Source organism: Cavia porcellus, unplaced genomic scaffold (assembly GCF_034190915.1).
Source record: "Cavia porcellus strain 051 isolate PalLab524CR breed Dunkin Hartley unplaced genomic scaffold, mCavPor4.1 scaffold_5, whole genome shotgun sequence".
Taxonomy (NCBI): domain Eukaryota; kingdom Metazoa; phylum Chordata; class Mammalia; order Rodentia; family Caviidae; genus Cavia; species Cavia porcellus.
The window spans coordinates 35,383,383-35,403,047 of record NW_026947488.1 but is presented as its reverse complement, the minus strand read 5'-3'; the positions used below and the strand labels follow the sequence as shown (position 1 = coordinate 35,403,047).

The 19,665-nt window shown below is 49.5% G+C and overlaps 1 protein-coding gene across 9 annotated transcripts in view; it reads left to right on the top strand.

The window, feature by feature from the left end:
- The window catches only part of Rin2 (Ras and Rab interactor 2), a 170,100-nt gene that overhangs the window by 123,036 nt on the left and 27,399 nt on the right, over nt 1–19,665 (top strand). For all 9 annotated transcript variants that reach the window (XM_003476376.5, XM_013159807.3, XM_013159811.3 and 6 more), the window contains 4 exons: nt 8,639–8,831; nt 10,685–10,796; nt 12,276–12,348; nt 18,096–18,187. In XM_003476376.5, the coding sequence (XP_003476424.2) occupies nt 8,639–8,831; nt 10,685–10,796; nt 12,276–12,348; nt 18,096–18,187 (470 nt within the window). The remainder of the gene's footprint in view (nt 1–8,638; nt 8,832–10,684; nt 10,797–12,275; nt 12,349–18,095; nt 18,188–19,665) is intronic.

Here is a 19,665-nt window from a genome sequence, read left to right as displayed (position 1 = left end):
ACTGATTCCCAGGTTTCCCCCCCTCCCCTAATTCGCACACCCAGCCCTCCTACCCCTGGCTCATCTCTCACCAAGCCCAAAATGGTAGTTAACTGTGGCGTCCTCATGAATAAGAAATGCCTAGCAGTGCTGTTGGCGCAGTTCTGGGTGTGTTTGGATGACAGACTTGATACCATGGTAGATCCAGCAGACACCAGGCTCTGTGCGGCAAGCAAAGAATCGAAAACCTCATCCAGTGGGAAAAGAAAAAGCCGCCCCATCTACTGAAGAGAACAGGAAGATGTGCTCAGCTGGTAGCAACAGAAAAGAGATGTCAGAAAGACAGGAAAATAAAAAATTGCATGGAAAAATTAGGCTTTTGGAGTTTGAAAGCTGTGTCCCCAGCCCAGGTGGCTCTCACTGAGTCTCTGGGTAAGAATGGCAGGAATGATAGAGCACTGGGGCATCTCAAGGGCTTCAAGCATGATAGCTTGTTCCAGAATCCACTGATTAAATGATGTACATGAGATTTAGTCCATATGCATGAATGCTTAATGAGGCTCAAGTGAAGAAAACGCACTGAAGGTCAGGCCACAAGGTTTAACATACGTGTGCTCTGCCCTGGGATATAGAGGAGATTTCCAGGGTCTTTCGTGTTTCTGATGTTGCTTCTGTCAGAACAACGGAAGGAGGACTGGTCCTGGTGCATAGCCCAAATTCAGGTGGGTGGGGGCCAGTGATCTCCCAGCTCTGATGGTGCCACCTGTACTAGACTTAGTGAAGCGGGGAGACCCCCCCTAGGTGGGGTGGGGGGCATGTAACCTAGGTAGAATAAAAAAGGGAAAGAAGGAAGCCTCACTCAGCAACTTCAGAGCAGAGAAATCCAGTCCTTGCCGCCACATTTGGACATGGTCTCCAGGCTTCTGGCACAGACTCTGCAATGTCTGATGAGCACCAGCTCTTTGGCTTTCTGTGCGTACTCTCCGCCTCCTGCTATACACTTGCTGGACTCCATAGTAAGCAAGGCTGGATCCTTCGAGTCTCCACTCACAGATGGACTTTAGCCTTCTTCCACCCCTGCCTGTAGGCAGCCGTTAGCCCACCTTTTAAATTCATCCTTACACTTTCAATCCTTGGGCTGTATATATGTCACTGCTCCCCAAGGGGAGCCTAGCCAACATCCCCAACTTCTTGACCTCTACTCGGCATGTGATAGCAGATCAAGGACCTACTGCCACAAGAGCATGGTCCCGACATGGGACTCCAGCTCTGTCTGTTCCTTAGTTCTCAAGACAGTCCCTGTGCTGCCCCCAGGTGAGAAGCCTGGCACCTTCTGGGCCCACAGCTGCTGAGGCTGCCTGTTGGGCAAAGGCTCTGCAGGCCAAGTGGAAGCAGAAGGCTCTCATGGCAGGATGCAGACAGGAGGCCAGGAACTCGGGGATCACAATCGAGTGTGTCAGTGCCCAGGAAGCTCCAGCCTCATGGGGACCCTAGCTGCATGCATACTAGGCAAGTACTGCCACCGAGCTATGCACCAGCTGTCTCTGTCCTTCAATGCATTCACAGGTTCTGGAGGTTGTGGCTCTGACTTGCGATGAGGGAGGACTGGGTGAGAACCAGATGCCATAGCCGTGCCCAGGGCTCCTGGTGCCTGAGATCACCTGCCTGGCACAACCGAACGGCACTTTCCTGCCAGATCTGTCTGCCTTTTGGTTTATCTATGCAGAATTAGAACTGGAGACCAGCACTCATCTTATCTTTTAGGACCAAGGCTTCTTCTTGCCCTTGAGGCAAATTCTTGAGCCATGAGGCAGAGGAAGGGCCTGGGAAAACTTTGCTTCTCCAGCAGGGTCAGAGCTGTGGCCCTTCGCACCCCAGGCCCTAAGATGGCCCCAGGTTTTCACCACCCATTTCCTGATCAGCATACAGATAAGGACACTTTGTGTGCTGAGGATGATACTGAGCCAAGACTTGTGTGCTGGTAGTGGCCGTGTGGGGAACCCACACTGAAGCTGCTGGATGGGGTGGAGATCAGTGACTCGGGCAGCCAGGGCGGGGGTGGCTGGGATGAGTTCTGTGGTGTAGTGACCGTGGCTGGGGCAGAGATAACAGCAGGGACCCAAGGCCAGCTCAGGGCCAGTGTCATGGCTCCTTGTACCTAGCATGTTCAGTCTTTGGCATCAAATATTAATTAATTCAATTAAATAAACAAGAACAGTTCAAACTGCAAGGAGGAGGCAGAGCAGGGCCAGCGGAAGCTCTTACAGGATCATCTCTGCTGGTGTCCAGGAGAGGTTTGCAAGTATTCACGCGGGAAACGGTTCCCACCTGTCAATCCAAGATTTCAGTCCTGTTATGCCTTGGGTTACGTCTTGTTCCTACTATATTAACTCACCTACTGGCTTCCATTTAACGGATCACCCTTTACCTGTACTTATGTTATTTTAAAAGTTAGTTTACTATTTCTACCATAACTAGGGAATATACTAAATATATGCAACTATTACCAAAGGACAAAATCAAACATTTATTTTATTATTTTGAGACAGGAATTCACTGTGTAGCCCAGGCTGGCCTCAAACTCACTGGGGTTTTCCTGTCTCAGGCTCCTGGAATGCTAGGATTACAGATGTGCACCACCAAACCCAGCAATAATTTAAAGATCTTAATTGGTTTTCTTTTTGATTCCAGAACTGGGCAACTGAGTTTCCCAGTGAACCTGGTAGAGCATGTTGGTCCTAAAGACAAAAAGGGCTGAAGAAAGCAGGGACAATAAAAAGCAGGGCAATCATGTCAGAGTTACTTTCCCTAGTAAGCAGGGGCAGGGAGAGACATGGGTAGCAAAATGGAGATTCGATTCGCTAACATCCGGTTACTTAGGTGACTGTGGGTAAAGGTAAAGGCACAAGGAACCTCATTTTTATGCCAAATGAAACTGGCCTGGGGGAGATTTGGCTGTTGAGTGTCCTGAAGGTCAGATAAATAGCTAGCTTGTCCAGACCTGGTGACTTGAAGTTCAGCAGAGTGACTTCATTGTCTTAGTCCAGAACAGTGACTCCTGTGACTTCCGTCTCATGCTGTTAAAGTGAGTACTGGTCATCAAAATAAAGCTCTGCCATCAGTCATGCTGCTCCATCTCCCGCAAGTGTTGCCAGAGTTAGTGAGTGTCGCTAACCCTGTGACACTTCAGAGGTGGGCCTGCATAGAGGAGGCCTTCTTCGCCCGGAACTGCAGCTCCCTGCCCAGTGACAGAGAGGTGGTAGGTTTTAGCCACCAATAAGTCATGGCAGAAGCCAAGAGGAGCCGGACTCTTGGTTGCCGTATGTTTGTGTTTTACTGATATAGTTAGTGTGCTATTGCTAGCAATTAACCCATCAGTTTATTCGGGTTCTAGCATCATTTATTTTGCACACACCACATAAATGGAAAGAAACTTCCTTTTCTTAACAGCTGCAAGATCTCCTGGGAACCTTCAAGAACCATCCCTCGGGCCTCAAGGAGTGGTCTTCAGTGAGGGCTGAGTTTTTGGGGAGCACCTAGAGGGAGGCTAGGGATCCTAGAGCTGAGGTTGTGGAGGGAGCCTGGTAGAGAAGAAAGAGGTGCCTGGGGTGAGGAGTGGAGTACTGAATCAAGGACCAAGTGCCAGGGTCAGGAGTCAGGAGTCCAGAAGTAAGTGACCAAGACCAGGCTGTGTCATAGGCCAGAGTCCTTGGTCACCCCAGTGTCCCTGGGACACTGGGACAGGCCCCACCTTGTTCAATTCCACGGAGGACCTGCCCTTGGTCTTGAGGTTTTGCAAGATTGTTCGTTATTTAACTAAACCAATCTCTTCCCAGTAGAACTGCGTGCTAGGGTCTACTGGAGAAGGGAAACTTCACAGTACATTTAAAATAACTTCTGTCCTAAAATAACAATAAGGCACGTTACCTTGGAGGCTGTCAGTGGTCCATTTAAAAAAATGTAACTGAAGATGTGTTTTTTACACTCATGGAGAGACTTTGAGAGTCTTTCTGTTTGCCCCACTTAACGTGTCCCAGCCAGAGGGCAAAACTGTAACTGAAAGGTCTTGAGAGCTTTATTTTGGGTTCCAAAATGGAGAGATGCATCATTCCATCACACGGAACCAGGCAGCCCAAGCTGGCTTCTGGTACAGAAAGGGGCTGGCTGGAGGCAGCAGAAGCAAACGTGCGCTGGGTCAATTCCGAGTGGGGACGGGAAGACCACCTGGCTGCAGCTGTGGTGTGAAGACCCAGGCAGAAGGAATTTCATTGTTATGCCAGGCGCCACTGTCCTGTTTGGGAAATTAGTTGTCATCACCTTCCTGGTTTAGGGGAGGACAGATGACTTGTTTTTGCTTCAACTTGTGTTGTTGCTGTTTTAGACATTCCTATTTTTGTTCCAAGGGACATGTGATTGGTTCTCTACCAATCGACTTTATTTCCAAACAGAAATCCCTATTTGAATGGAGCCAGTCTCCATTAAGTTGTGTGATGCCTTGACTTTTAGCCTGAGTGACTCCCTTGGGGCCCAGTGGAAGAGCTTGGTCCAGAGCAATGGCTCCTGCTGCTTCTATCTGACAGGGCCTGAGTCTCAGAACAGCACCACACACCTGCTGAGATGTGTTCCTCCCTTGCTTGGCAATAATTATTTGTCATTTGATCTTGTATCTCACCCCCATGGACTTTCCTTCTGCTATTCAACTGCTGAACCAGGAATCTTACATCTAGAATATTTTATGTTTGTTTGTATGTATGTATGTATGTATGTATGTATGTATTTCTTTATTTAGCAGCACTAGGAATTAAACCCAGGGCCTTTGTACTGAGCTACATCACCAGCTTTTTTTTTTTAACTTTGAAATGAAATCTGGTTTAAGTTGCCTTGGCTTGGTTTAAACTTGCAATTCTCCTGCCTTGACCTCTCAGACCCCTTGGATTATAGGTGTGTGCTCCCACACCCAGTGACTGTAAATTTTACTGCTCTTAAGTGCAGGGTTGTCCTGGTTACTAACTCCCAGCCCAGGGAAGGAAGAGAAGCCAGGCCCAGGGAAAGCCCCTCCACACACCTAAGGGACCTGATGGCAGTAGGGAGCCCTGGTGTCTGAAGGGAGGTGCAGTCCCAGCAGGTCAAGGAGCCGAGGTGCCCGGGATGGCTGTGGCCGGGACAGATACTGGGTGAGGATCTTCCAGCAGAGGTTTGAGTCCCTCATGAATCTCCGTCATCCCTCTCATCTCCCCGGTGCCAGGTCAGACCTCGTGGCCAAATGGTGACTGTTCAGGATATGAGTTTTAGTCCCCTACTCACCTAGGGAGGCAGTGGCTGTTATTTCTCTTTCCCGTGTGTCTCTCTGACATTTTAACCATGATAGGAAAGTTGGAAGAATTAATACTGATCACCAGAATTCACCAATTGCCCAAGCTTTCTTTGCACTTGCTTTATCTCTGTTTTAGTTTTCTTTCTTCCTGGGGGACGGGAGGCTGACCATGCAATGCTTCTAGCATTTTCACACACTGCTCCTGGATGCTCTTCCGAGTGCCTATGTTGAGACTGAGGCTTTTCCTGACTCAGCATTAAATGAGCCCACTCAGGAGATTAAAGCTAAGCCCAGTATTGTCTCATTGGTCCCTGACTGTCCTCTGTTGCTTTTATTTATTTATTTTTGGTACTGGTGGTCAAACTCAGGACCTCGCGCTTGCCAGGTGGGCACCTGTGCCTTTGAGCTATTCCTAGCCCAAAGCCCCCAGCACCCCGTACTCCCAGATAGTCTCTTATCCAAGTGCTAAGCAGGCCCAACCCTGCTTAGCTTCCAAGATTTGCTGTGTTCAGCTTTGTAGCTTTTAAAAATCCCCGTGCACTGCGAGCTTGAATCTGCAGAGCCAGTGTGGTCTTCCTTTTTTGCTCCTTTCCTCTAAAGAAATCCTATAGACCTTAAAAACCTTTTCCAAACATTGGAGTTTTTCGAGAAATTACCAGTTTCACGAAAAGCCCTAAGAGTGAACTTGTTGATGTCCTCCTGGGCCCATCCAGGTCCTTTAGCAGCACATGAGGGGGCGGGAAAAGCCATATGAGTGAGACAGTGTCCACGGAATGTCCCGTGGGCGTCACGTGGTGGCAGGGGCTAACACAGATCGCTTGATTAAGGGGGCGTCGGCCACTTTCTCTATTGTCCAGCCACCTTATCCTCTTCCTCAGCAATTAAGCTGTCTGTTGATGATATTTTAAGACCAAGTATCCTGTTTCCTACAGGTCTTTGTGTCCTGCTTTTAGCATCCATGCACAATTCCTGCTTCCATTGATTACTTCCTGGTTTTAGGTGTTAGCAAATCCCATGTTCAGATCACAGATGAAGCTCAGAAGGGAGCCCACCACGAATGCCTGGCCAAGCTGGAAGAGGGCACTGTGCTCACGGCCCGAGGCTGGCTCTTGGCCACCCACTGTGACCACGTCTCCTGGATGTGTCTCACAGCAGCCTACCTCCTACAGGCTGTGCATGCTTTGCCACCCCTCTTACTGGCACGTAGACCTGCGTCTTACAAGTCACCTGTGTCTGTGCACCTTGGGAGATCCTGCTTCGGTGGATGTCCCCTGAGGCCGAACCTGACTTCAGAATTCCTGTTCATCTCACTGTGGTGGGATGCATTTGGGGGCAGTTCTGAAAAGAAAGGAAGGGCACACAGGACTAGACAGAAGAGGAAGCCAGCAAAGCTGTGCTCTCCACCTGGCCCCATGGGGAGCTCCGGACTGAGCACAGACCCTCAGAGCCAGCCCCACCTCCTGGCAGGAGGCCGCTGTCCACAGCCAAACTCAGCAGCAAGCTGCTGCCAGGAGGGGGCGCTGTGAGCTCCCAGAGGCCAAGCGTGGGTCTCTGGAGCCAGTGGGCCAGTGGGCTTCCCTGAGGAAGAAAGGAAGGAGTGGCTCCTTCATTATCACATTATCACCCTGTGGAACTTGGTCCTGGAGAGAGGCGGCCACTGGGATGGCAGAGACAGAAAGGCCTTTTGGGGAGCCTGGGTGCTGGAGGTCCAGTCCAGAGCCTCATGTACACCAGGAAAGCGCAGTACCTCAAGATCTGAGGTCCTCGGCTGCTCCAGGGACCCTAGGCTGAGCAGCCTGGTGCTGGGGGTACCCTCGTGGGGCTCAGCCTCCCCATCCTTATTCTTAAACACCAGGTGTGCAGGGGGGGAACACAGGCTGCAACGGGGCGTGGGTAAGAGAGATGGGTGTGTGGTGTGCAGGGTGATTAGTGACCAAAGAGCCACCTTCACTCTGGGTGTTGCTCAGTCACTTCCTGGCTCTTGTCACTGGCCTGCAGTGACTTCTGCCCTTGGTCTCTCATTTGTAAGTGGGGATTAAGGCTCACATCCAGGATGAGGATGGGCCCCAGCAAGGGCCACAAGCTTTACTTACTGCTGTGATTCATGTACTACCAACTCACCTCTCAAGATGACTCACCCCGAGCCTTCAGTCTGTCCACAAGGTTGTACAACCCTCACTACCACCTGAGACCAGAATTTCTCCCACCCCACCCACCACCAAGAAACCTGGGACCTGTCCCATCACCTCTCGCTCCACCCTTGGCCACATGGAGCTGCCGTCTGTCACTGTGGGTCTGCTACTCTAAACCTGTCACAAGATCATACTATATGTGGCCTATGTGCCTGACTTCTATCTGTCAAAGATTACCTGTGTCAGCACATCTGTCTTTTTCATGGCTGGATAATATCCCTTTCAAAGGACAGACCATAGTTTGTTCATCCATCCATCTGCTCATAGGGACCCTTGGGCCATCATGAATAGCCTCAGTGTGATTTTATGAATGGTATGGCAGCATTCCACTGCAGGGTTTTATTATAAAGAATGTAAGTGATTAAAATATTTGGCTTGGTCCAGAGAAGCAAAACACACTCATCAGATCAGATGCATAATGAGTGTTTTCTCCAGTGCACTTTGTCCCTGCAGGGGGCTGTGTTCCTGCTTTGAGCATTAGGACCACTTGGCTGCTGTACTGGGTACCGTTTCACACTTAGGGCTCTGTGCTCATGCTCAGACAAGACCTGAGCTAAGCAGTATGTGTTTAGGGTGCTCAGAACTTTCTGACAACAGGTTAGAGATGGACAGTTGGGTCCCTTGCATTCAATGTACTCTTCAGTGTCAGGGAAACAGAATTGAGTAACACACCTGTCTTCCCTCAAAGCTCTTAGTTCAGAAAGGGGGGTCTTGGCCATTTTCTTGTCAGTGGGACACAATCCTGACACCCATAAGTGAAGGATGACAGATTCACTTTGGGCTCATGGTTTTAGAGGGATCAGTCCATAATTGGCCAGCTCCACGGAAGGAATAGCACAATGGAAGGGCCTGGCAGAGGAAACCAGTTCACATCATCATGATCAGGAAGCAGAAAGAGAAGTGGGGAGGGGGAGGGACGTCTCGCCTGATCAAGCCCCACCTCCTAACCACAGGCTACCCAGGGTGCCCCCAATTCAGTCATCTTCCAAAACCCGGCCTCTGAGCACAAGAGGTTTCTAAGGATGTGAGTGTGAACCAGGACAGGTCTGATCCTGACACAGCCCGCCCTGTGAGCTCAAGCGGGAGCAAACAAGGGATGGTCTCATCCATGGGGACCTGGCTGACAGCCACTGACCCTTCCTCTCTCTTCCAGCATGGTCAGACACCAGGAGGACCCCTTCCCCGAGGATAAGGAGGCGAGGGGCAGCCTGCGGGACTCCGGCTATGACAGCCTGTCCGGCAGGCTCAGCATCCTGGACCGGCTTCTGCACACGCACCCTGTCTGGCTGCAGCTGGGTCTGAGCGAGGAGGAGGCAGCCAAGGTCCTTCAGGCACAGCCACCCGGGGTGAGATGCGGGCCTGGGGAAGGTTGAGGCAGGGGGATCAAGTTGCCCCAAGAGTAGCATGCAGTTGGTTCTGGAAAGATGTTCCTGTTGGTAGCACGGTTTCCGCTGTGACCTTTGTCATCGTGCAAAGAGGCTCTGGAGACTGTGACAGCCCACAGGGACGGAGGCTGAGTGACCGCTCTGTGTCTCCACTGCTGGACTCCAGGGTAGTGCAAGGCACCACTAACACTAGGACATCTGTGTGACAGGGAGGAAGGGCAGTGTCAGAGCCCTGAGGGCTGGCTGGTTGGGGGTCCCCAGCCACCTCCTGAGCCTGCAGGGTCCCACTGTCCAACTGGGGACTCAGCCTTTAGACGTCCCAGGACCACAGCTGGGCTGCTCGGCCTTGGGGCAGCCTTGCTTTCTCCACCTGGCCTGTGGCTTTCCATAGAAACCTAAAGTCTGCTTCTTCAACCACGCTCTACCCAAGACCCATGAGATCCCTCGGATGTCCCTAAAGAGATACATTGTTCAGCAGTGCTATAGCCTCTTGCCCTGTGTGGCTATTTACTTTTTTTTCTTCCTCCTGAGTTACTAAGGTGGAAACCCAGGGCCTTTGCACTGAGTTATATCCCCAGCCCTTTTTCTTATATTTTATTTCAAGACAGGGTATCACTAAATTGATGTTTCCTAGCCTGGGTTTAAACCCTCCTTCCTCAGCCTCCCACAGTGCTGGAATTACAGAGGTGCATCACCACACTGGGGTTGGTGACTGAAACTCTCATTCATTAAAGTAAATAATTAGAAATCCAGTTCTTCAGCTGCACTGGCCACACCATCACAGCTCACTGGCCACAGGTGGCTGCATGACGTACTGAGTGTTGTGGAGTAGAAAACACTGTCATAGTCACAGAACCATCCAGGGAACACCACTGTGGATGATGTCTGCTTCCAGACAAAAGGCCGTGCAGTGTCAATCACAGGTCAAATGAATGCATATAGAAACTAAGGACCAGAGCGGGAGGCCAGGCACACTGCACGCACCTGTCATCCCAGTTCCTCAGGAGGCTGAGGCAGGAGGACTGCAAATTCAAGGGCAGCCTGGCAACTTAGCAAGACCCTGCCTCAAAAAAAAATTAAAAGGCCTGGGGGTGCAGCTCAGTGCTCTGTGGGTTCAGTCCCCAGTACTAGGAGAGTGAATGGGTTGGGAAGGCAGGGAGAAAACTCGGCCTGTAGCTGTCCGACTGTCCCAACCAGAGGGCTGGAAGCTGAGCTGTGGAGTGTCCCAGCAGCAGACCCCGTGCACTTAACCCGGCAACACTGTCTCACTTCGAAATGAGGCTTGCCTTCTTGAAAATGGGGCAGGATCAAGGGCTCCACGGCGCACTCCTCACCCAGCAACTGGAACCATGCCCGCTGCCCCCTATCCTAGGGAGAACTTAGGAGCTGGGAGCCGAACGTGAGGAGGAGCAGTGGGTCAGCGGAGAAAAAGGAAACCCGCATGTCCAGATCCAGAAGAAAGAGAAGTCAGGACACAGGACACGATCGTGTGCTGCAGAAGGGAACCAGGAGTCACACTGCCTGCCCCAGGAAGCGCCATCTGATTCGTGCGAATGGTGCATCCTGGAGTTGTGCAGTGTACAGCCAGCATATATGCATATTCAGATTCCCGTTTTAATTATACCTTGAGCCAGGTGAACTCCCAACTCGGCGCCCTGGACAGAGCCGTGTGAGCTGTGTATAGAAACTGTGTATGTCAAGATGCAGTGAACGGTGCGGAGGGGTAGGACCTGAGTTCAGGAAAATTGCTTGCCTAAGGAACAGCCTCTGTGACGTCCCTAAGCATGATTCCACTTCCTTTCCCCTGCCTGCAGATCTTCCTAGTGCGCAAGTCAGCCAAGGTGCAGAGGAAGGTGCTGTGCCTGCGCCTCCCCAGCGAGCTGGGAGCCCCGCTCAGGGAGTTCGCCATCAAAGAGAGCGCCTACAGTAAGTGCGCGGCAGCGCGCATGCTCCATGGGGGGGTTGGGAAATGGGGGCCTCTGCGCTGACCCCACCGTCAGCAGCTGCCTGTGCATGTGCATGCACAGTCCCAGGCCTGGGCAGCTAGGACTTTGCCGTGGAACCCCAAGTGTCATTGGGATGTAGCATTCAGGGCAGCTCTTGCCCCCGAGGAGCCCAGAGCGCAGGTAGGTGGTCAGTAGGCAAAGGATCTGAGTCCGCCCAGAGGTGGAACTTGGAACTACACCTGGAGGAAACTAGCGGACACATGCAGGAGATAAAGCCTTTCGACTGGGTATGGTGGAATCCCAGCTATTTGAGAGGCCGAGGCCAGAAGACTGCAAATGCAAATTCAAGACCAGCCCAGGCAACTGAGCGCCTTAGCAAGGCTCTATGTCAAAATAAAATTAAAAGGGAATACTATTCTGCCATAAAGAAGGAAAATTTGAGTCATTTGTAGGAAAACAGATGCCCCTTGAGACCATAACATTAAGTGAAATGAATTGGACACACAAGTTTAAATAGCACGTGGTTTCTCCTATATGAGAAACCCAAATTATAAGTAAAGGGCAAAACAAAGGACTGATAATAGGAAGCAGGGAGACAGATCTTTTGTGGATGGGCAGGGCAATCACTCATGGGGGTGGGGGTGAAAGAGTGAAGCCAGGTGCTGTTCACGCACCACTCCCACGAGGAAGACGGTCACCGTCATAGCCACAGAACCAGTCGTGAGCTGGCCCACAGCAGACAGGGTGTGGGGGAGACCCTGAGTTCAGCCCTCAGCAGAGTCAAAAGGGAAAACCACAGAGAATTGCTAGCCGGGGCACTGATGAACTTGTGTAGGCCGATCTGGTAGTTCTGAGCTGCCAGCCCCATGGTGCCCATCTCCGTGGTGTCGCCGTCTTGGGTGATGGCTGGAGCCCCCGGCCTGCTGCCTCTGGGGTTCCCTGCGCTCCATCTGGGTCCCTGCAGCCCAAGGTGCTTGCTGTTCCCTCCTTGGTCCTCTCAAGGGACCTCAGTCCTTAGTCCCAATGAGGCCTCTCTGGGCCGTTACTGGGTCCCCAGGGCTGGGGTGTGGGGGAGAAAGACTCGCTGTGGAAACTCGCAGAGGTTTGACCGTGATTTCTGTGCAGTGTAGCTTAACCACCTAATATCCCTGTGCATTGCTTTCACAGAGACCATTTCATTGTTCAAAAATTCTAGTTCCCACTCTTCCCCCTGCTGGGTGGGGACAAGGGAAGTTCTATGCACGTCCACTTTACAGATGAGAAAACCAAGACTTGGAGAAGTCAGTCTACCCCAGATAAACTTCCATTGCCTAACGTGATAGACCATGGTGCATGTGTGCTAGTGGTTTCTCTAGCACTAGCTCGCGGAGATTTCGGGACCCGGCTCGGGTCAGCATCCACCCACGACCTGCAGAGAGGGCACCCAGGGTACTCAGCAACTCTCTGCCCTCTCTTTCAGCCTTTTCCCTGGAAGGCTCAGGAATCAGCTTTGCAGATTTATTCCGGCTCATCGCCTTCTACTGCATCAGCAGGTGAGGTCAGGCTGTGCCAGAGTCCACTGGGTGGTGTGATGGGTGGATGGGTCCGGTCTGGAACTGTGGCCGCTCTGGGCGTGTGCATTCAGCACTGGTTGTGCATGCTGTCCCCTGGTAGTAAACACACACAGGCACACACGCATATGTACAAAGATGGGTATACATGTGTGCACACACAAGGGAACCTGTGTTGCAAGCCCGTAATACTTAAAGGTCACTGTCAATTTTTTAAAATCTGGAAGAATCAACCCTCAAGCAAATAGTCTAAAGCACCTGTTTTAGTCTATAGGAAAAATAGACTCAACTCAGGATGTTGAGGGTGTGAGTTATAGAAACCTTTTTTTTTTAAGGAGAAAAAGAAAAAAACAGAAAAAGGGTACAAATAATATAAAATTTAAAAAAATAAACAGTAAGAAATCACTAGTTGATAGATAACATATTCTCATCTTAGAAATAGTTGTTCAAGTTACAAAATTAAAGCATATCAGAACAGAGCCAAATCAAAAGGATGGACATAATAGATAATGTAAAAACAAAATATAAGGTGATCAACAATGGTTACCATACTGCCTCTTGCTATTTTAAGAATTGCCAGTTATAATAAAATTGAACAAAACAGTAAAAAATAAAACCAATGCATTGGAGACATTACCGGACTTTAAAAGAAGATAACAGTCAACCAGAATGGGCATCATAATGAATCTAATTGTCTTCACAGTTGTTGCCTATACTTTTGAACTTGGTACTATCAAGCAAAACAGAATAGGGGAAAATCAGTCAAAACAAGATGGTGAGGGCAATACAGGATTTCAAATCAAATTAATAGGAAATCAAAGTAGGTTACTATAATGTATCTGCTATTTTTTATTTATTTTTCCCTTAATTAAAGAGATAAAAATAAAAAAGCAAATAATTTAAAAAGGGGGGGGATTGAGATAAGAGATGGCATAACAACAGAACAGCAAAGGTCAAAACATAACCAATTAAGCAAAATAGTGTTTCACCACAAGATATCCTGACATAAAAATAGTTACCATAGTGTCTCTTTCCTTGAAATCTTTGAGTATACTGTAGCACCAAATATATCAAGACACTATAAAACCATTCAAGAGAATGACATTATTACAGGGTATTTAGAACCAATTAACAGAAAATGAACAGTGGTTTCTGTAGAATCTCCTTGTCTATAACAGTTTTTGCTTATATTATCATATATAATAAAATCCAATAAGATACAACCTTTTAAGACCGATGGAGGCAGAAGAATACAAGTTTGATGGGACTTCAAAACAAGATGATACTAAATCAGCACTAGCTATTATAATGTCTTGTTTTCTCCAAAATAGCTGTTTCTACCATCCGATCTTCTCTGCCTCATTTCTGTTGAGATCTTTTTCTGTCGTTTGTTGTCAGTTTGTCTTCTTCATTTCACTTTCTGCTCCATTCATTGTGGCCTCTCTGCCACTATTTCTGGAATCTTGGTATTTTCCTTTTTTAGAATATCCTGCAGTATTCTCTGTAGAGCTGAATTGGTGGTTGCAAATTCCCCTAGTTCCTCTTTATCCTGGAAGCACCTTGTTTTATCTTTCAAAGCTTGAATTATTTCACCCCACGCTCTTCATGATTTGATGGTTTGTGCCGAGAAGTCTGCTGTAATTCTGATGGGTGTTCCCTTGTAAGTGATCTGTTTCTTGTCTCTGACAGCTTTTAATATTCTGTTCTTATATTGGATTTCTGGAATTTTGATTATTATATGCCTGGGTGTAGCTCTTTTTGAGTTACAGGTGGCTGGGGTCCTGTATGCTTCATACATCTGAGTTTCTTTACCTTTTGCTAAATTAGGGAAATTCTCTTGGATTATTTCTGTGAATAGCTTTTGTAGTGCATTTGTTTGTGTCCCTACTTCTTCTTTTATGTCCTTAATTCTTAAATTATAGATCCTCTTATCATCTTCTAGCCTTTGTATTGTTACTGTTTGTTTTTTTGTTATTTTTATGAAGTTTTTCATTTCATGCTCCCATATTACAAATCTGCCCTCCAGTTCAGATAATCTATCCTTAGTTTCTTTCAAGCTGTTATGCCAGTTTTCGATAGAGTTTTAGTTTCCTGGTAATCTCTTTGAACCTGCTTCATGTATTCTATGTTTTCTCTATTTTCTCCATCAAACAATTCTCCCCTTTTTTTCTGTTCTTCCATTCCACCATCTGTTTTTTCTTGGGCAGGGCTTAGCATTTCTCTAACTATTCTACTTATATCTTGCTTCAGGTCGTTAATAACTTCATTCCTAAATTCGTCTATGAGGCTCTGGAGATATCACTTTATGTTTATTGGTGCCGCGTCTGATATTGCATGTTTCTCAGAATTGGGGGCCGAGGACCCTTTCTTGTTGCTCCCTCTTCCCATATTTTTTGTTCCTTTTATACAAGCAAATATAGGAGGCCCAGTTTCTTTCTTTGTTGGCTACAGTTTGTTTGAATTGTGCCAGCTAGGTGTTCCCACCCACTGCAGTGCACTAGGGAGGCACAGACCTGGGCAGCCTATGCTGGGCCCGCCCCTCCAGGTCAACCTACCAAAGGCTGCACTGCTAGGGTGCACCTCCAGGTGCTGGGACCTGGTTTGGGCTAACTTACTGGGTCTTAATCAGCAGTGTCACCCAAGCCAGGCATTCCCCACCAATCCTGCTTGAGAGGGGAATATGTGACTGCAGCACCCTGTTCCGGCTAGTCTGCCCGGTCCCAGTATGTCCTTTGCTGAAGCCTCCTACTCTATGGAAGGGTCCCCGATCCACTCACTCACTGTAGGTAGATGCAGGGCTCTCGGCCAGTCCCGCTCTCAACTCCATTCACCGCTTCCCATTCTCAGAGCTTTCACGCCTCTCTCCTTGCCGTGCTGATTGGGACACAGCAGCAGCTGCAGGAAATTCAAATCGCTGCTTCCAGTGGTGCAGGCTCCAGCTTCCGCACTGAGACCTTATCTGTTCCTGTTATATTACCGGGATTGCATTTCCAGTTGGTTTCTCTTAGTTTAGTTCATTCCTGGGTCAGCAAAGTATATCTCCCCTTGCTTAGGACTTCTCGCCTGGCACCATTCCTGGATTTTAAGTGCGGTTTCTCAGAGAGCCTCCGAAGCTGCTGCTATCTATCCGCCATGTTCTCCCGGAAGTCCCCAAGTTCTGTCATAGAAACGTTTTTTTTTTAAAAATTACTCTTTTATTTTATTTGTGGTACTGGAAATTGATCCCTGTCATTTCTATTTTCATTTTGAGACAAGATCTCACTAAATTGCTCAAACTGGCTTCAATTTGAGATCTTCTTGCCTCAGCCTCCCTAGTAGGCTAGGATTATAGGGATGTGTCACCACATATTATTAGTAGTAGTACTGTCTTAAGCATTTATTTTGTAACAAGGGCCACACAGTGAAACCCTGTTCAAAAAGGAGAAAAACAAATCTAGACTGTGTACACACTGAGACTCTTGTGGGCGACTTGTATATTTAAGAAGGTGGCTTTTTTGTCTGCTGTGCAAGCTTCAGATCCGGGCCTCTCTCGTTAATAGCGTGCAGGAAGGAGGCAGCGTCCCACTGCCCTGTGTGAGCACTGTGTGTGTAGACGCCGGGACAGTTTGGCTGGTGCAGGAGCTGAGGACACAAGCACAGCATCTAATTTTCTAGCAGATCAAAGCCTACAGCTGCTCATTAAGGGTGCCCATGTGGCTTGCTGTCACCTGTCATTAAGGAAACCCAAGCCAGTCAGGTGCCGTCCAGGCCAAAGGTTCTGCACTGAGCACAGTAAAAGCTCAGAATATGCATGGGCTGGTTTCATTGTTGTTTGGAGAAATAGATTTTACCTGTGTTGTTCCGGCCACATAGTCACATGTTCGCAGGGAACCACGGTCGGGCAAAGGTCTGGTTCTGTGTCCCTGCCAGGTCAGGGTGCCTGCCTGGCATGGTGGTAGCACAGGGGTCTAATCCCAGGGAGGCTGAGGCAAGGGGATCACAGAATTCAAGGCCAGTGAACTACCTAGTGAGACAATGTTTCAAAAAAAAATTATATAAAATGAAAAAGAAAGAAAAGAAGAGGCCACCCTTATGGCTGCAGCTGTTCCATCTCCAGCAGACAAGGGGGCGAGCAGAAGGGTGCCCACATTTGGGGACAGGCAGGGGTGACAGGTGGATACGCAGGCGGCCGCGGCAGCCTCCTGATGTCGGGTGAATGGCGCTGCAGGGATGCACTAGTGTCCAACTACCCGTGTTTTGTTCTTTTCATTGATTTCACAGCTCAGTTTTTCATTCAGTCTGCAGCTTGGCAGGTTCTGGAATTCTGCAGCCGCCCAGATGTAATCTGTCCCGTCCCAGTGCCTCACTAATCATATTGTAAACAAGTCCTTTGGCCTCATCATTCTTGTCTTGGCAAACTGCCAAGGCAACTTGTGATCATGGAGCACAAGCAGAAGTGCCGGGCTTTGTCCTCCCCTCATTCCAGCTGCTGCCGTCCCCTTGCCATCTTCCCTGAGGGCTGGACCCTCTCCCACCCCAGGGCCTTGGCACCTGCTGTCCCCTTTTGGAATGTTGGCCTTTGGGGTTTCTCTCTGGCTTCATGCCTCTTTAAGGGCCAGCTGTTCATGAGGCCCTATCTTGCCAGCACTACCTTTACAAGCTGTGTGAACCCAGGGCCTTTGCACTAGCTCCACCCCCACCCCTTTTTCCCATTTTTAAATTTTGAGACAAGGCCTCACTGCTAAGTTGCCTGTAGTCCTCCTGCCTCAGGCTCCCAGAGTGCTGGGATCACAGGTGCCTACCGCTTTATAGGCTCCTTATGCCCCCTTTATCCATGGCACGAGTACCCTCCCCATATCTGTGTAGTCTTTAAGTGGCCTATTTGTGTATTGTATTTTGTCTCAGCTCTTGAGCAAGCATCCTAGACAGTCATAAATATTTGTTGAGTGAATGAATGTCTCATTCTTCGTAAGACTAACACTACCACCCGGAAAACTGATATTCCTTCCATGAGTTGTCATTGTTACTGAGCATTTATTCCTTTCTTCCTTTCTTCATTTATCCTGAAAACACTTTCTCCAGAAAGGTAATGCACAAATGCCACCCCGTTCCTCCCAAGAGTGTGCGCTGCTCTGTGCTGCAGGTGTCCCTGGTCCCGAGATGTGGGACAGCTGCTGTCCCAGAGCCCCCAGTCCTGAGAACACACAGTGTGCGTGATAGGTTGAGGCCCTCCGAGTGTGCTGGCTGTGAAACTGGAGCAGCCCCAGCCTGGGATACAGAAAGTTTTGCCTCTGCACGCATTGGACGAGGCCTGGCTCTCCTTAGAAAGTGTCACAAGGCGGACTGGCAGCTGCTCACGGGCACCTCCGGATTGGCAAGGGGCTAATAGCCGAGCTGTAGGGCAGCATGGAGCATTCCAGCTCTGGGAGCTGGCGCCTAACACCAACAGGCACCTGGCCGATCAGCAAGTGCGGGTCCCCAGCTGGAGGGCGGGGCGGGTGCCACTGCAAGTATCATCGATGCTGAGTGCAGATAGCAGCTATGTCCAGCCTCCTCTCCCCTGGACCCCACAGGCCCTGGAACCAAGTGGGCTCCACTGCGGCCGTTCCAAGTGTCTCAGGACAGGGTGTGGTGCGAGCTCTGTCTTCGGCCGGGCTCGGCTTGGTGCCCACCCTTCACCCAGGTGAAGTGAGCACAAAGACGGGAACTGGACAGGCGATGATGAGTGTTCTTTTTCTCTGCAAAATCAGGGATGTCCTGCCGTTCACCTTGAAGTTGCCTTATGCCATTTCAACAGCCAAGACTGAGGCTCAGCTTGAAGAACTGGCCCAACTGGGACTAAGTAAGTGGTTGGCTCTGTACAAAATCTGTGCTCTGAGCTGTGTCAAACCCAATCCTCCAGTCTGTGAGGTCCCAGAATCACACTTTCTGCTTTTTGGGAAGTTTTTTGTTTTCTGTTTTTGAGGCAGGGTCTCTCTGTGTAGTGTAGGATTGCCTTGAACTCACAGCAATCCTCCTGCCTCAGCCTCCTGAATCCTGGGATCACAGGTGTATACTACCATGTCAGGCTTTTCTGGGATTCTTTTACCAGGTCCAATGTTCAGGCAGCTCTTAGGAAAACCGGGATTGAGGGGTCATCCCCAAACCTCCCCAGCTTCTCCTCTCGATAATTTGGTTCCACCCACATATTGGAGTTTGGATGTGTATGGCCCAGCTGGGATCAGGGACTTCCCCTCTGGTGGTGCCCTACTGAGGCAAAAGGACCCAGCACAGAGCGCATCTCTCCCACACAGGCCCAGTGGGTGTAGGCAGTACTCGTGTGCTGGAGGGATTTGACAGGAAGATGTCCCCAGTCTGCGTTCCCCACCTCCACCCTGCCAGGGACCTTGTTCAGCTAGCGGGCACTGGCTTCCCCTTCTGCCCTGTTGCCGACATCCCCAGAGGCCTCCCTCCATCCTGGCAGGCAGTGGCTGGGAAGGATCGGGTCACACAGCTCGCCCTTGGCTTTTGCAAGCTTCATTTTTCCACGAGCTTCCCTGCTGTGTGGCAGGGGTTTCTCCTAAGATTTTGGGGCTTCGTTCCTTGATGAGGTTCACAAGCAGGGGCCATGGGATTTGGAGACAGCTTCGGGACCAGGATTTCTACAGCCTTGGAAACTGATACCTGACCCAGACAGTTGAAATTATGTACACCCCCCTTGACTTTTCCTGTAATCTGAACAATTTAAAGTGGGTGTCAGGCTGAGGGAGCCTCCCTGGCCAGAGAAGCCTGTGGAGTCCGAGTTTCTGAGATACAGGTAGGCTTGAGGAGTGGCCTATGTACCCGGCCCTTCTGAGTATTAGGACGGCAGCAGGCAGAGCGAGGCAGAGGCAGAGCAGAGAGTTGTCACTGCTGAAAAGCCATGTGCCTTCTTGAGGGGCTAATTCTGCACACCTTTGAAGAGATTAATGTACTCCCTGGTGTTAATGCAGTTGGCCAGATTACGGCTGTATGGGCTTTCTCTCCTTTTTATTATTTATTTATTTATTTATTTATTTAATTTGAGACAGGGTCTCACTATGTAGTTTAGGCTTGGCCTTGTACTCAAAGTGATCCTCCTGCCTCAGCCTCCCAAATGCTGGGAAACAGGCAGTGCTGAGAGTGGAACCCAGGACCTCGTGCATGCTATGCAGGTGTGATACCACTGAGCTCACCCCAGCCCTTAGTGATAGGGGTCTTGGCATCCACTGGGTCTCACTTTTCTCTGGCTTGTTGGCTACATATTGCCCAGGCTTAATGCTAGTACCAAAGGACTTCCTTAAACAACAACTCTTGTGTCAT